Source organism: Spermophilus citellus (assembly GCF_964194105.1).
Source record: "Spermophilus citellus genome assembly, chromosome: 4".
Taxonomy (NCBI): Eukaryota; Metazoa; Chordata; class Mammalia; order Rodentia; family Sciuridae; genus Spermophilus; species Spermophilus citellus.
The window spans coordinates 216,434,317-216,450,001 of record NC_138185.1 but is presented as its reverse complement, the minus strand read 5'-3'; the positions used below and the strand labels follow the sequence as shown (position 1 = coordinate 216,450,001).

General features: G+C 36.1%; 1 protein-coding gene across 5 annotated transcripts in view; it reads right to left on the bottom strand.

Annotated features, from left to right (window-relative positions):
* Window positions 1–15,685, bottom strand: part of UNC79 (unc-79 homolog, NALCN channel complex subunit) — a gene marked incomplete at both ends in the record, with an annotated part of 264,901 nt that overhangs the window by 213,500 nt on the left and 35,716 nt on the right. For 2 of the 5 annotated variants that reach the window (XM_081289015.1, XM_081289016.1), the window contains 3 exons: window positions 1,486–1,656; window positions 4,941–5,245; window positions 10,900–11,012. In XM_081289015.1, coding sequence (XP_081145141.1) covers window positions 1,486–1,656; window positions 4,941–5,187 — 418 coding nt within the window. Of the gene's footprint in view, window positions 1–1,485; window positions 1,657–4,940; window positions 5,246–10,899; window positions 11,021–11,732; window positions 11,890–15,685 lie in introns of those variants that run through there. The other 3 variants (XM_081289013.1, XM_081289012.1, XM_081289014.1) reach the window with 3 other exon arrangements.

Here is a 15,685-nt window from a genome sequence, read left to right as displayed (position 1 = left end):
TTAAGACCGTATCTACAAACAAGTACCTGTCCATAAGTTTACAGAGAACCAAAAAAAGAAAATGACCAAATATTATATTATTTGAATGATATGACAAATCTGCTAGTTTTTCCAAATTACCATAGAATTTAGGGAAAAAGTTAAGACTCTAAAAAAAATGAAAATTACAATTCCATACCTAAAATTAAACTTGAGTTTAAAATAAACAAATATAGCTCAATTAGTGCATATATTTACCAACTGTTGATACACCACAACAACTTTAATAAGATCATAAGTACATAAAATTAAAATGGTGAAAAATGACCACTAGGAGCTAAATGTGCCCAATAAAGTTACTTTTTAAATTATAGATGGACACAATACCTTTATTTTATGTATTTATTTTTATGTGGTGCTGAGGATGGAACCCAGTGCCTCACATGTGCTAAACAAGTGCTCTACCACTGAGCCACAACCCAAGCCCCTAAAGTTATTTTTATAGACAAAAATTGAGGAAGGAGAGAAGTAAACTAACGTTACTGCTAGCAAGTATTGTGCCAGCACTCTGCCAATGTTCCAGGTTAAAGTCTTAATCATCACAACAGCCTATGATTACTACAGCTCTGTGAATACTATTCTCATTTTACAGGTAAGAAACAGAAAGATTAACTAACTTGCCTAAGGCCAAACACTAGCCAGTGGCAGAGCTGAGATGGGGAATCTAGATCTGTTTGACTCCTAAACACACAATCTTTTCAGATCATCCGCACAAACAGATCAATCCATGATCCATTTCCTTGAAGAATACTTTAGAAGAAACATGATCATAAAGACCACAACCTAATGTTTTTCCTGTTTGCTTTAATGTCCAATAAGCCAGCAGAATTGAGTATTTAAAAGTGGAAAAGAATTTAAATCAGTTCTGTACAGACTCCTGTATACAGACTCCTTAGCTGTTTTCAAAAATTCTGACTCATTTTATCATCACAACACCCCTGTGAGGGAAAGCTGATGGATCAGTCTGTGGGTGGGGTTTCAGCTCTGTGAGCTGCCCACCATCTCACAGCAAATTAGGGGCAGAGCTGGTTCCAGAATCTACAAGTGCCAACTCTACCTGTTGCTCTTTCCACCAGAGCCTACTGCCTTAGGACACAAAAGAAAGAATTTCTACATTGGAGGCAACACTCTCTCACCTTTTTTCTAATGTGGCAAAAGATGTTTAATTTATAACTAGGAAATACAGACTTTCTTTGACCTGTTCTTTCTTCCTATTCTATAAGATAAAACTAAGTGAATAAAACAATTCTAAGGTATAAATTGTCTTTCATTTCTTTGATTTTCATCATAATGTTAATACTAAAATGACTGAATTTAAATCATAGCATATGTACACAGTCAGTGATTCCATTAAAATATTAAAAATCAAGAGTCTGTAACAGCAAAAGCAATTTTCATTTGTACAATACGTAAAAATAATCTAGTATTAGGTAAGATTGAACTTACATATAGCCATTGGTAGAAAAGATGTGCTAAGATATTCAATAATATCCTTGTGCAGAAATGGAGGAAAGGTAGCTAACGTTGAGATCATCGTGTAGGGCAAAGTACTCAGAATATCATCATTGAGAAAGGGTAGCAAACATGTAGTTGTATAAAATATTGACTGTCCAAGATCTACAAAACAAAATTGAGTAATCAGTCACTGAATATTTTCCCATTAACAAAATATACTAATTTTACATCTTAAGTTTTAATGAGTTGGTCTAAATTATAAGCAACTATAGTCTCCTTCCTATCAAGAGTTCTGAAACATACTGTTTGGTATAGTGTGCTATGTGTACAAGAGCTGGTCAATAAATGACTGATGAGTGAATATATTAAGAAATATAAATATCTATTACGTGAGGTTTTTCTCAATATCATATAAATCATAAGAAATTCTTAATATCCATATCATCTTTCGATCTCATAAATTCAAAGCACTTTCCAATATAAAATGATTTCTGAATCCCTCCAGCATTCTTACCTCCATTTATTTTTACACAAGATAACTGAGGCATAGAGATGTTAGATTATTTGCCCCCTGAAAGTTTATAAAAGGTCACTGAGGTAGGAATAGAGATAACGCTAGGCTATTTCTGCTCCACCAATCAAAGCTACAATGGTTCTATATCTGGAATACTAGGCAACAAGGTAATTTTTAAGAAAATACCTTTATTTTATTTACTAATTTATTTTAGATGGTGCTGAGGACCGAACCCAGTGTCTCACATGTGCTAGGCAAGCACTCTCCCACTGAGCTATAACCCCCAAACCCCATGAGGTAATTTTTAACCTCCATAGAGTAACAAATCCAGCACACACTAAAGAAAGGAAATTATGAGCTAGCACTGTGTGATCCTGTGCAGTTAGTCATCAGTCACCATAGAAGTGCGTGCCTCCTAATAATAACTTATCAAAGTTTTAAAATGGGGATAGTAGCAATACCTACCTCACTTCATTCATTAGGATTGTTAGGAGTTTTAAATGTGATAAATGTAAAGAGGTTAGCATAGCACATAATGTGCAATCCACAAATAAGAGCTATTACTATTAATGTTAACAGTTACTATTATTATTACCTGCACAAGAAGTAAAAATAGTGGACATTAGTAAAACCACAACTATTTAGCTTTAGAATGCATGTAGACCAAATTCCATTATACTAAATGTACATTTTCATATTTCTGGACCTCCCAAAATGTAGGCCATCAGCCAAGATTTGACAAATCATATTTGCATTCATAGAAATAGTAAAGTATTAGATTCTTGCCTGTTTTGCAGATTTACCTCCTTTGTGTCATTTTGATCCTGAATGTCATTTCTGATTATCATTAGAATTACTCTGGCATCTCAGCAGGCCTATCAACTGACAATGGAGAGAACATGGCCACACTGCATACTGGGGAGCCAGGATCAGTCAATCCCTGGGCTCAAATCAATGAAATGGAAAATTCACAGGTGGTTTACTAAGAGTTATCTGAGACTACCATAAAGGATAACCTTAGCTGCTTTCCACTGAGCCCTGTAGCCAAAGTGCAGAACATTAACAACCCAAGGAGTCTGGGAGTTCACCTAGAGTATTTTTTTATACTAGGAAACTGAGACCTGGAGAGAGGAAGCGAATGCCCAAGATCCCCTGAGAATGTTAGCTGACATGTTACAAAAGCCCTACCTAATGCTTTTCCCTGCAGGGCCCCAGACCCAGAAAGAGGACACAACCTCCACCACAGTGCAGGATTCTCAGTCTCAGTGTGCAAAAGTAGCATCCACAGGAAGCTGGCTAAAATGTCAGGTCTCAGGACCCAACCCTCAATAACTCTTAGGCAAGAACTCCACGTCACAAACTCCTTGGAGATTCTGAGACTCTTCAGACCACGCTCAGGTGTTTCTCTGAACCATTCACTAGAATGAACTAGTGAGTACTTTCCTATTTTTTAAGCTCAAATATGCAGAACAAGAAAGTTATAGATAACAATAAAGAGGAAAGTCACAAAACAGTTATAAGAGCAAAAATATAAATCATCTCCCTTGAAATTGTCACAATTCACACATTAATTGCAATTATATGGGTTGCAATTTACAAAATTGAATATCTTTATCTTAATCAAGGGACTTTGAAGATAAAGGGCAGCTTCCCAAACCCATGGACAGGAGCAGACAGGTCCGTGATGAGTTCAGAACTGAATGTCACAAAGGGGAGGCACTGAGGAGCTCACCACCATAGTAAGCTCTGACAGTCTGATGTTCACATTAGCCTCACTAAGATTCTGAGCTGGGAAAGGATTACAATAGAAGCAGCTAAGCTTTCAGACAGCCACAAAAATACACAATAAGTAACTTTACAAACTTCTACACTTTTATATTCACTATAATGCAGAATTATAAATGTAAAAAAAACAAATTCAATAATCATTATCTCATCATCTTTGTGAAAGTAGACATTATTTTTTTTTAATCAGGGATACATCATACAAAATAAACCATTAAGGATTCTCTTAGGAGAATTAACTATAACTAAAAGGCAAAATAACTCCCACCGCCCACCAGTTTCCCAAGACTCCAGCTTTTCTGTACAGTGAAACTTTGGTTATCATACTTCTAGGGACCAAATTTCAGTATTTTAAGATCTACACAACTAACATTTTAAGGTACAGTTTCTGCAAAAAAAAAAAAAAATCTCTTTTCTTACTGTATGGTTTTCCATTTGATTCTCTCAAATACATATTAGATAATTAACAGTAGATATTACTATACTCCCTTTTATAGATTAGAAGAATTTAATAGCAAGCAAGATAATGAAATCTACTGAAGACACAGAAGAAAGAGAGAAGCAATAAGAAAGGAAGCATGCTCTCTGGCTTCTATGCTAAATCACCACTAACACTCTGTACTGTAACATTTTACAACATTTTGTAATAATTATTTGAAGTTCTTAGTAAATTTGGAAGTTCTTAGAAAGTTCATTTTATCTAACCCCCTGACTTTTGAGTCAGGAAAAATGGGTCTCAGAAAGAGTTTGTGATTTGTCCCCAAAACTCAAAAAATCAATCAGTGGTTAGAGTCTGCTCTTCAAAGCAAATTTTAAAATCTTAGCTCCCCAATTGTGATTTCAATGAGTCCTCCCTTGATAAAGTAATCAAAGGAGAAGAGAGAGCCTCCTGAGAGTCTTCCTCCAGTCTCCAGCCCCTCTGCCCCCAACACAGGCCTGCTAGGTAATATCCCTGAGCACCACAACAGTGTAAAAGGATAGGATGGGAAACACCATAATTAAGCTTCATTGTAAGAAAGGCTGAGGCCCACACAAAGCCCTTTCAAGCAATTTACATCAACAACAAAATCTCCATGCCCCGTGCTCAGCATCATACATATTCATGAACATACATGTACATTTCCAAAGGTTTCAATTAAATGCTCACCATGTTGGCCATGCTGTAGTAAAGGAACTAGATCCAGGAGAGTCACCAAAGTCACGTAGAGGCCTTGATAGTCCAAAGAAGGGTAGTCTGACAACTGAGCATCACGACTTTGCGGGCCGCGTTCTGAAGGAGCATCTCGCAGGACGCTGTAAAGGAGGGAGCGAGTAACAGTAGGGTTGATGGAACTGACCTGCGGTCTTAGAGATGGGGTGAGTGGGAATGGCACAGGAAAAAGACACATGGTCATGGGCACTGTCAAATTGGAGGCATCTTGGTTTTCCTTCTTCCCTGTGCGGGACAAAATGCTGTTGGGGGGACAAAGAAAAAAAAGAGACAACAAAGACACAAAGAACAGCACATTACATTGAAATGACACTCTAAAACAAATAATAAAACACCAGATACATCCCACATAAGATGCAATTGCCACACCAGCAGGATCTACAAATCTAGTACTGGTCATATAGCTTTGCTCAGAGGTACCAATAACACAGGTTTACTTTGTGGAAGTTTCATTGCATCTCATGTGTTATCTGGTTAGTAAGGAGCAAAAATATAAAAATGCATGTTTCAGTGCCAAACCCATGTTTTACAGTTTGTCAATTTGGTGAAGGAGAGGTTTCCTGGAAGTAAAAGCAATGGCTTTGTCTAATTAGGAAGGGCTCTTATTCCTAATTACAAGGAGCTTTCAAAGAAAAGAAGTTTTCAGCAAGACCGTCTGAACCAAGCAAACAGAAACTTGCAAAACATAGGTATGGCACTTGCAGAAACATGTTTTAGCAAAGAATAAACATGTGCGTTTATTAAGAAAGTCTTAAAAATCACATGTTTATTGCACCAAAATAATGTCTATATGTATATTATGATACTGTTTCATGACATTCTGTCAGTATCATTTGAGATAATGAAGTTTAAACAGGCATATGAATTTAGAAATAATACATATTTCTAAAATGTTAGCTAAACTACATTGGAAAAGCTATAAAATAATATATAGTAGATGGTCCATAGCATATGTTTGTGAACTAATGATAATGGTTATTTATGTGTGTGTGTGTTTTAATTTTGTGTGTTGGGGAGGAAACAATTTATTTTTATGAATACAAACACTGGCTTATTAAATAATTACCTTCAAAATTCTAAAGACTAAGCAAGCAGTATCTGTCACATAGCTGCCCAACATACAATAAGATCTCATATGGTACTACTGCTACTTACGTTATTATTCAACAAAACTCTAAAAACTAAAGGAAAGATAATTTAGAAAGTTAAAAAAAGTTTAATGGGAATAAAATAACTTCTAAAAATGGTTTTTCTTTTAGCCTTAATTTTAAAATAAAAATGTTTTAGTTAAAGCAGAAAAGTTGTTGATTTTAAAAAAAAAAAAGGAAATTACTGCTTAGCCAAATATTTACGTTTTTAAGACTAGATTATACTATTTATCACTAAAGATAATATCTACACATTATAATAATGTCTGCAGCACTTACAATGTGCTTTTCACTTATGCTTGTCCACTTACGTTAGTCAAAACAGATAACAATTTATAAATGTTTCATTACATAAAATGACCTTATTTTACATTTATTCTATGCACATTAAACATGGCTAAGATTTTAGTTAGATATCACATCTATAGTTTTACAGTGATGTGAGGAATTGGTTAGTGTCAAGCATGCTTGTTATGTCACATTTACATTAATTTTTATTTATTCTTAGCACAAAAAAAAGTTATAAAGTAAAAAAAATGACTACATGCTTTTTAATTTCCATGTGCCTAATTTACCTCGATTTCCTTTGTCTTCTGTTACCCAAGTCCAGGGAAAAACAATTGATAATAAAAATAATTTCAGAATAGTTATGTAATACTTCTTAGCAATAAATAACTTAAAATTTGGTGTAATTTTTGGTTTTGGCTTTTAAAGGAATTTAATCTAGCTTGTTCGTGTGTGATGTATTTGACTTCGTAAGCTTATACTTTACAATAGGATAATATCAACATTCCAGTTACCACTGCCTGCCTATACCTATTATAAATGCCATCAGATTTTCCATCAGACTTCATACTTTTGTCATAGAACTCAAGTACTCCTAAGAGTGCCACCTTTAAGTGTCATATTCTTGACAAGCCCAGTCACCAAAAAATTTGTTTAAATCCTGTAGGAGTCTATCCCACTGAAAATTCCTTTTGAATCACAATAGATATAAGTCAGTTTATTATTTCTCAAACTTTAACCCTGAATTGGCCAACCATCAGCCTCTTTTCAAAATTATAAGATATGGATTTTACAAAAGGGATATAACAAGAGCAGCAACATCTTGCCTTTCAGAATAAAAATAGCTGAATATCATGAACTAATGATATTTAAACCTCCTTCTGAATTAATTTCAGTGCTCTTATCAAAATTCTCCTTGGTGGGGGAAATATAACACATTTTTTTCAAACAGACAATACTATTTTTCCAAAGTTTGAAATAATTTATCAAGCATTCATCAAATCAAATTTGGAGGCTCTACTTTGATATTTTTCCCTTCCTGTATATGTGGGGTTCCCAAATGATAGCAACAACAGTGTCCTACATGCAGGGAGGGAAGAATGTCAGCACTGAAACAGTAAAGTTCTCACTCACTGCTTCTGGGTTTAATAAGTAGGTGAGGTTGAGAAAAATGGCGGAAATGAGTTATCCATGAAACCAGTTTTAAATTACATTCATGTCTCAATGTACGGAAATGTTTTCATTTGTGGAAAAACTTAAGAAGGGCTCATGAATAAATGTACAATGCATTGTGATTTTATGATGCTTTGTGAAGTTTATTCAGAGAAAAAAAAAAACTTATTTCCCCAACCAAATTGTCTACCTTGGGAAAGATCAAACCATCTTCCCCATCTGAAATTCTTTCCCGGAGGCCTATACACCCAACCAAACAGAATATTAAGATGCCCTGCTCAGAAGAGTTTGACCCAGTAGTTGACTTTTCACATTCCCTTTTCCCTCCGGAGGTCCCCTTCTCAAGCTGGCTTCCATGATCAAGAAAAGGCAAGAGAAGAGGGCTTCTGCAGGGGTGGGGGAAGAGGAGAAATCACCCTGAGGTATTTATAGCAAAGAAAGTTATATGGCAAATAAATTTTCTACACAATTGTGAATTTTGACATTTGAATTGTGTCTATGCTCTAAACAGAATTTACTTGATTATGCCATGATACATAGATATATTCTTCATAGGCAATTACAAATTACTATTCAATGAAATTATTGGGCTGACAATAGAATCTCATTTAAAAACATATTTGAAATTTTCTAAAGAGTTAGCAGCAAGTATCTTTCCCCAAATGTAAGGATTTTTTTTTTAAAGATTTACATGCTAACAGCTTGAACAGCACTAGAAGAGAGAGCTGAGAAAAGGAATTCCAAAAGAATGTTTGCAATAGAAGATTGGGATCCTTTAATGTTCTGCCAGGTAAAAAGCAGGATCTTTAAAGACCTTAGATGCTTAAAATATGACCACAGAATACTTCTAATATAAAATAAGTAGAATCCTCTACAGTAGTAAGGGGATAAAACTAAATGATTTTTATAGTTGCCTCTGATAAAAGCAAACAAAAAAACTAAACTCTCAAGTTGTGTGTAAACTATGTGCCTCTGCCAGAATTAGGTCCCTGCTAAATGAAAAGGAGCACAACTTGGCACTCGGATGTAATTTTACCCAGGACCTCAGTTCACTACTAGACTCAGTTAATGCCCTAGAAGTTTTCTGCACTGGATGAAATTTGATCAAAGTCAATTCAATTCAACAAATGTTTACTAATCCCTTTCTAAGGGCCAAACACCACTCTAGGCACAATGGCTAGCAAGCCCAATACTACACAGGACTCCCTTTCATGATTAAAGTTTAGGAAACCTCCAGGAAGGATCAGTGGAAGGTAGAAATAAAGCATGTGAGAACCAAAACACTATCCACATCGCCTCAGATACAACTGTTCAACTTCGGAGAAGACAGCAAAGCTTGTGATAAGCACTCCCTTTCTTCCCTTATCTCAAAGAGAGCCAAAACTATTCTATGACTCAACTAGGCATTCCCAAAAGCCAAACCAAGTTGTTGTTACTAAAAGAAGTGTCCCACCACTATAATTAAATAGTGGCACTAAGAAGAAGCAGTACAGCCAAACTGTTGAGAGTAGGGGCTATCAAACTGCTGAGAGTAGGATCACCAATGTCAAATCCTGGTTCTAATACATATTAGATAAATAACCTTGAGAAACTTATCTAACCACTCTGTACCTTAGTTTCATTATCTATAAAACAGGTATAATAATTCACTTATTTCATTATGAAGGATTAAATAGGACAATACATTTAAAGTGCTTAGAATAATGATTAATACATACAATTTTATGATAACACAATATTGCTACGATGATAGTTATTGCTATTATTACCATTAGGAGAAGTTACTGTAACTACCTCCCTTTGAAAATGGACTCATTTCAATTGCACAGAATCTCCACAAGCCACTTCAACCAGCTTAACCATTAAAATGCTACCACCCATGATCATATTCCAATGACTGACTGCTCAAGAAAATGGAATCTCATGTCTTGTAAACATGACTTCAGTACCCTAAATTTCTTAACTTTTTGGCACAGTTATTAAGACCTAAGCAGCAAACTCTGAAGTGCTAACTAGGATGTCACAGCTTCTTTGCAAATGGAATTCACAATGCTTCCTACTGCAAAGTGTCTCTTACTTTGAGACTTTCTGAACTTGTGATAAAGGAAAAGTGTTTCCCATTGAGAACCCCAACCTCAAAAACAAAAAGGAGAATTCAAAAAATAGAGTCAAATACCTTGATTCTTAAATTTATCTGATTATTACTATAAGAACAGGGCTAATTATATATTGCAATTTGAAAAGAAGGGAAATATCCTATAACAGGGTCCTAAACTTACTATGCAAATCTGGCATCTATGCATCAATGAACAGAATCCCTTCAATCTAGAACAGCAATACTAAGGGTTCTAAAGATGAAAAGATCCTCCAAAGAAAAAGGAGAGCTGAGAGACAGGAGCTGCAGAAGACTAGTGACCAACCTGCTGGCATACAGCTTCTTTTATACAACCTGCCCACAGCAAAGTCACAGAGCACTGGAAACTCCAGTGCCATTACAATCATTCCAATTTACGTTCTTCTCCAAATAATTTAGAAAACATCTGCTGTGTTATAGCTAGAAGAGACAAGATAGTAGCAAATCAAATTATGTATTTTGAAAATCAGACTTGAAGGAGAAGAACATTGTGATGGAAAAGACCAAGCCATGAAATTTAATTGGGAAGTGGGGTATTCTGACTTCTTTGCAGTTATTTCCCCAAAATAATTGAGGCTTTGCTTGAAAAATCACCTTTGTTCACTTGTTCTAATGAGAAGTGTAAAGTCAAAAGGCTCTTGGGTTCAACCTTGTAGTAAAAGTAGACAGTACAACAAGAGCTTCTGTTATGTTTCCTTGAACTCCACAGAATTTCTGTTATCAATAGTAAAACATGTTAAACACTTGAAGTGTTACGCAGGTTAAAAAATAACTATTATTACCATATATTAGGTAATATTGGGAAGTAGGAAACACTAATGATAAGACCAAAAGATTGATTTTAAGCAATATAAGATTTTCTTTTAATCCCACACTGATTTAGTGCCAAAGACAGAACTTTCACCACTTATCTATCACTTGACAAGTCATTCAACTGAGAAAAAGCAGGCAACAGCCATACAATCCATTTTTCCAGGTAGGCCTGGGATCTGATCTGCTATATACACCCAGAGAACTGGTGTCCAGACTCTTCTGGCAGAGCACTAGAAAATTTAATGTCCTTCAAAACTTTCAGTTTAATAGAAATCTAGGTCCCAATAAATTCAGCAGTACTACCTAATAATTCTCTCAAAGTGGAGGCTATTTTAAGGCTTACCTTAACAAGGTCTGAGAAAAGTATTTCAAGGTGTTTGCAATATCTGTTCCTGATGGTACAGGATAAATGTTGTGAAGAACCCGGTTATGATACTCCTGCAAGTACCGGATCTTGGAAGCAACTAGATAAAAGCAAAAAAAAGAAAAAGAAGAAGAAGAAGAATCATCTTGTAATATGTATTAGACATAGTTATTAATTTAATCAGTATTTTACAGAACATATTTGTGAATTTTTACTGAAATTCCATGCTAGAACAATTACAAAAGTCTTTTAATTTCTTATTGTATTCAGCACACAAATTATTTTAGTTACCTAATTTAATATGCTATTCACAAATTCCATTCCTTTATTTAATCACTAAGAAAAGCAATACTACAAGCAGCTAATTACCCCCAAATTAGTTATTATTAGAAAAATAATAATAGATATAAATCTCTGTCACCAGAGAATTATATTTAATATTGCTTAACTAAAATTGAAGGGAAAAACTTGAAGATCTTTCAACTACACTCCAAAAATCCTTTTTAAAAAATAGGGAATCCATTGCATAATAGCATCAATTAAAATCAGACTTTTTAATTCAATAAGTGACCATGAAAGCATGTTAGTTAATCCCAAGAGTAGATCTGTTTGGTATTAAGTAAGAATATAATGATTGTGTAGTAATAAAGATATAAAAAGTAAATGTCATACTTTTCTTCCAAAGAATTTCATAAATTAGGAAACTTCCTAATTGCTTTCTGAGCTTGGCTGCCCAGATCTTCTCAAGATTCAGGAGGGACTAAATAGGTATTTGGGTTTTTTTTGGTTTTTTTTTACCCTCCTAGACCTACCTGGAGTCACCAGCATTGTCCACATTCCTGACCTGACCTTTGACCTGGCAGTAGTGAATGGCCCAGTTCTAGTCATTCCTCTTTGCAAATCCCAAGGAGCCATGATGATCAACGTCTCTCTGGTCTCCTCTTCCACAGAGTTCTCAATACTGTCCATTTGTCCTTTCAATCTTTAAGGCTACCAAAGGAGCCTTTTAGGTGGTATGGCTCACTGTCAGCGGTTAACAGAAGATATATCAAGTCCTGGAGAAGCAAGGCCTTGCTGTTCCCAATAGCCCATGGAAATAAGCTGGATACATTCTAACTGAAATGCTGTCTTAAGCAACTTAAAGAAAGTCAAAATGCTTTTGATAGGCATGGGATGTAGAATCACAGAACAATAAAATATCAGAACTGGGAGGTGCTCAGAGGCCATTTCCCAGAACCACTTCATTTTAAAGATGGGGAAATGAGACACACAAGGGAGAAATGGCAGAGCTAGACTATCTTATAACTTTCCTGATTCCCAATCCAGTGCTCTTTCCACTATGATACTATCTAGAATACAAATGTGAAATGAAGTCAACATGCACAGTCAATGTTCACTGCATGACATCAAAGCAATCTTCAGACATTATTAGGTTAATCATTGAACCTACAATCTACATACACCATTTATCAGATTTGTTTTTCTCCCTTCTACTTCCTGAACCATTTCTATAATATGGTTAGCATTCTCCCAGAGAAATGTTGAAACTGCAGACAATAATATTTTCAGTTTGTATAGCGCATCAGCTCCAAAGAAAGCAACACATTTATGTCCATCTTAATTAACTCCATGAGTGTTTGGTTGTAAACAACTTATTTTCCTGAGGTAAGGTACAAATAGGTGATACTTGAAAATATATCAATTACATAATCTGCAAACCATCTTCTTCTCAGTATTTTTAATCTGCTGTTCATCATAGTTTTTAAAAATCACAGTACAAGAAACCCCTGTTAATACACAGTTCTAAATCCTAAGTATCCGAGGTGTACGCTAGGCCAGCCTACGCTCTCTGCTCGCCCACTATCACAATAATGCTTTGTTATTGCAGCTTTTCTCAAGTCTTAATACTTAGCAGGCTTCTGTAGAGTGTGTCAGGTATACCATTAATTACCATTAATTGTTCCACCACCTAAAAAAGAGTTGATAGTGTGGACAATGAGCTCTAAAGAAAAGAAAAGTTGTAGATCCCCCAACTCAATGGTTTCTCATAATTCAAGCTACAACTGTCACCCTACAACAAATACAAAACTCAAAAATGTTTGTGAAACGAGTGTTCTTTTTATATCCTTTTGTGAAAATGCAGTAATAGCTCCTTTCAATAGGTATCTAAACATGCATGAGAAAGCAAACTAGAGGCCCTGTCTTCTTTGAGATCTTTTAACATCTTACAAACTCACATGGTATTATCTTTTTTCACTTACCTGTTAATTTTTCTATACCAGATTATAAAATTTCTTGAAGGCAGCAACTATATCTTACTCAGGCCTGGATCCCAAGCCTAACACACTGTCATTTAGTAGGTACTCAATATATTCACAGGATTCATTGACACTTTAATAAAGCACTTATCACTTAGATATATACGTGTATATATGTGTGTGTGTGCAGTGTGTATGTACATATATGTTCAGTATATGTACATACGTATACTGGATCTTTAACCTTAATGCTAGACACCTATTAGGTACTCATTAAATTACTGATGAATGAAGGTAGGGGGAAAAGGAAGAAAGAAGAGGGGAGAGAAAGAACAAAATAGTAATTACAAAAGACAGCTTATAGAACAAGCTGGGAAAAATGTTCCAGGTAATCTGTGTAGTGGTGAATGCAGTCAGAGATTTCATCTTCATGTTTCGAACTATTTGAGAACATCCAGAAAGGTCCTTGGCAAACCATAACTTGTAATTGTGCTGAGGATATCAGTAAAACTCATTTGCATTTTAACAGGGCACACAAAAGATTGTCAGTTGTTTGGTTAATAAGGCCTTGTGCACACCCAGCAGCCTCCTTGGAGCGCAGAGTTCTTGTTCTTCACTCACGCGTACACTGACTACTGCTGCTAGCTGAGCAGGATAGGTAGATGCAAATGATCTCCAACCTCAACTGCTTCTAAGGCCACATCTCTCTAACAGTCTTCTACGCTCTTCAGTTATGATTACATACTCTTCAGGACTGCCCAGGGCTGCCCCTTTTCTTACGCTTTAAGAAGTCATCTGCTATGGACTGAATTATGTTCCTTGGAAATTCATATGCTGAAACTCTAACCTCAAAATGCGACTGCATTTGGAGATAAGGCCTTTAAAGAAGTAACTAAGTTAAAATGAAGCCGAAATGGTGGTGTGCCCTAATTCAGTCTGCCTGGTGTTCTTGTAAGAAATGATTAGGACACACAGGAGGCACAGAGGAAAGGCCAAGTGAGGATAAGAAGAAGGCGACTATCTGCAGGCCAAGGAGAGGGGCCTCAGGAGAAATGAAACCTGCCAACACCTTGATCTTGGACTGCAAGCCTCCAGAACAGTGAGAGAATAAATTTCAATTTAAATGATACTTTTATGGCAGCAAGAGCAAACTAATTCACCATCACAGAGGAAATCCTATAAGAGTATGAACTCTGAAATCAAACAGTTCTGAATTAAGACCTTGGCTCTATCTCCACTTAACCTCAGTTTCCTCCTCTATAAAATGGGGATATTCATATCAACCTAATAGGGCTATGGTGAATAGTAAATCAGTAACTGTGCAAATCACTTAGCATGGCATATACCTGACATATAGAAGGTGTCAAAGACCTACTTACATCTCCTTTCCTTGTCCAATCAAACACCAGTCCATCAGCTCTCCGTGAGCTCTCCATCCATCAGCCATCCCTTCTACAATATAAATCTCTCACACTTTACTAAATCATTGCCATCAGCATTTAAACAAACTATAGAATGTCCTGATTCAAAGGTAAAAACAAAAGAAACCCCTCCCCTTTCCTTCCCGTTCCCCCCAGCTACTGGAGTCTGCCTTCAGAGATTCTGAAGAGTAGAACCCACCTTCCTGTCTCTTCTTCACTTCCTCTCCTTTCCCCTATTCTCTCCAGTCTGGCTCATGCTTCTACCACTGCACTGAGTCTGCTTTCCCAGTAATCATCTAGTGCCTCCAGATTCCCAAACCAGCGGGTCCTACCTAGTCCTCCATCGCAGGACTAGACCTTTCAGCACATGCCACAGTCAGTCCTCCTCCTCAACACATCTCCCCTTGGCTTCCCTGACATCACATTCCTGGGCTTCCTCCCCTGGAACACATCCCTAATGCATCCCTCTCAAAGTGCTTTGCTACCTCCTCTTCTACTTGAAGTTTAAATGTCAGAATTCATCAGGACTCAACCCTACCCTCTCTGCTCTTCTCTCTGAATGTCCTTTCTGTGACCAATCTTTCCATTCAGTACTACCTATGGGCCAAATACTCTTTATAAATAGTAATAATAATTATAATCATCATAATAAGTACATAACATATGTGTACATATATACATATATACATACATATATATACATCCCATATGCACAGACCTTTTAAATAATAAGCGTCATAGACTCAATTTCTCTACCTGGTGATCTTACAGATAGATATCTCAAAGTAAACATGTCCACCACTGAATTCTCTCCTCCCCCAAAAGAAATCATCTCCATCCTCTGATAATCTACAAATCACTACTCACACAAAGTGTTCTGGAAGATCTCTGTTCCCCACAGAACACAATCCATCACTAAGTCCCAGCCACACTATCCCAAAATACACTTCCAAACTGTCTTCTGTTCTTCATCTTTCACTTGGCACCACCACCTGACCATGCCCAAAGCCTCCAGACTCATCTTTTGGATTCTCTCTTGCCTCTCTTCAGTTTCTCCTTAGAACAACCACAGAGATCTTTTAAATT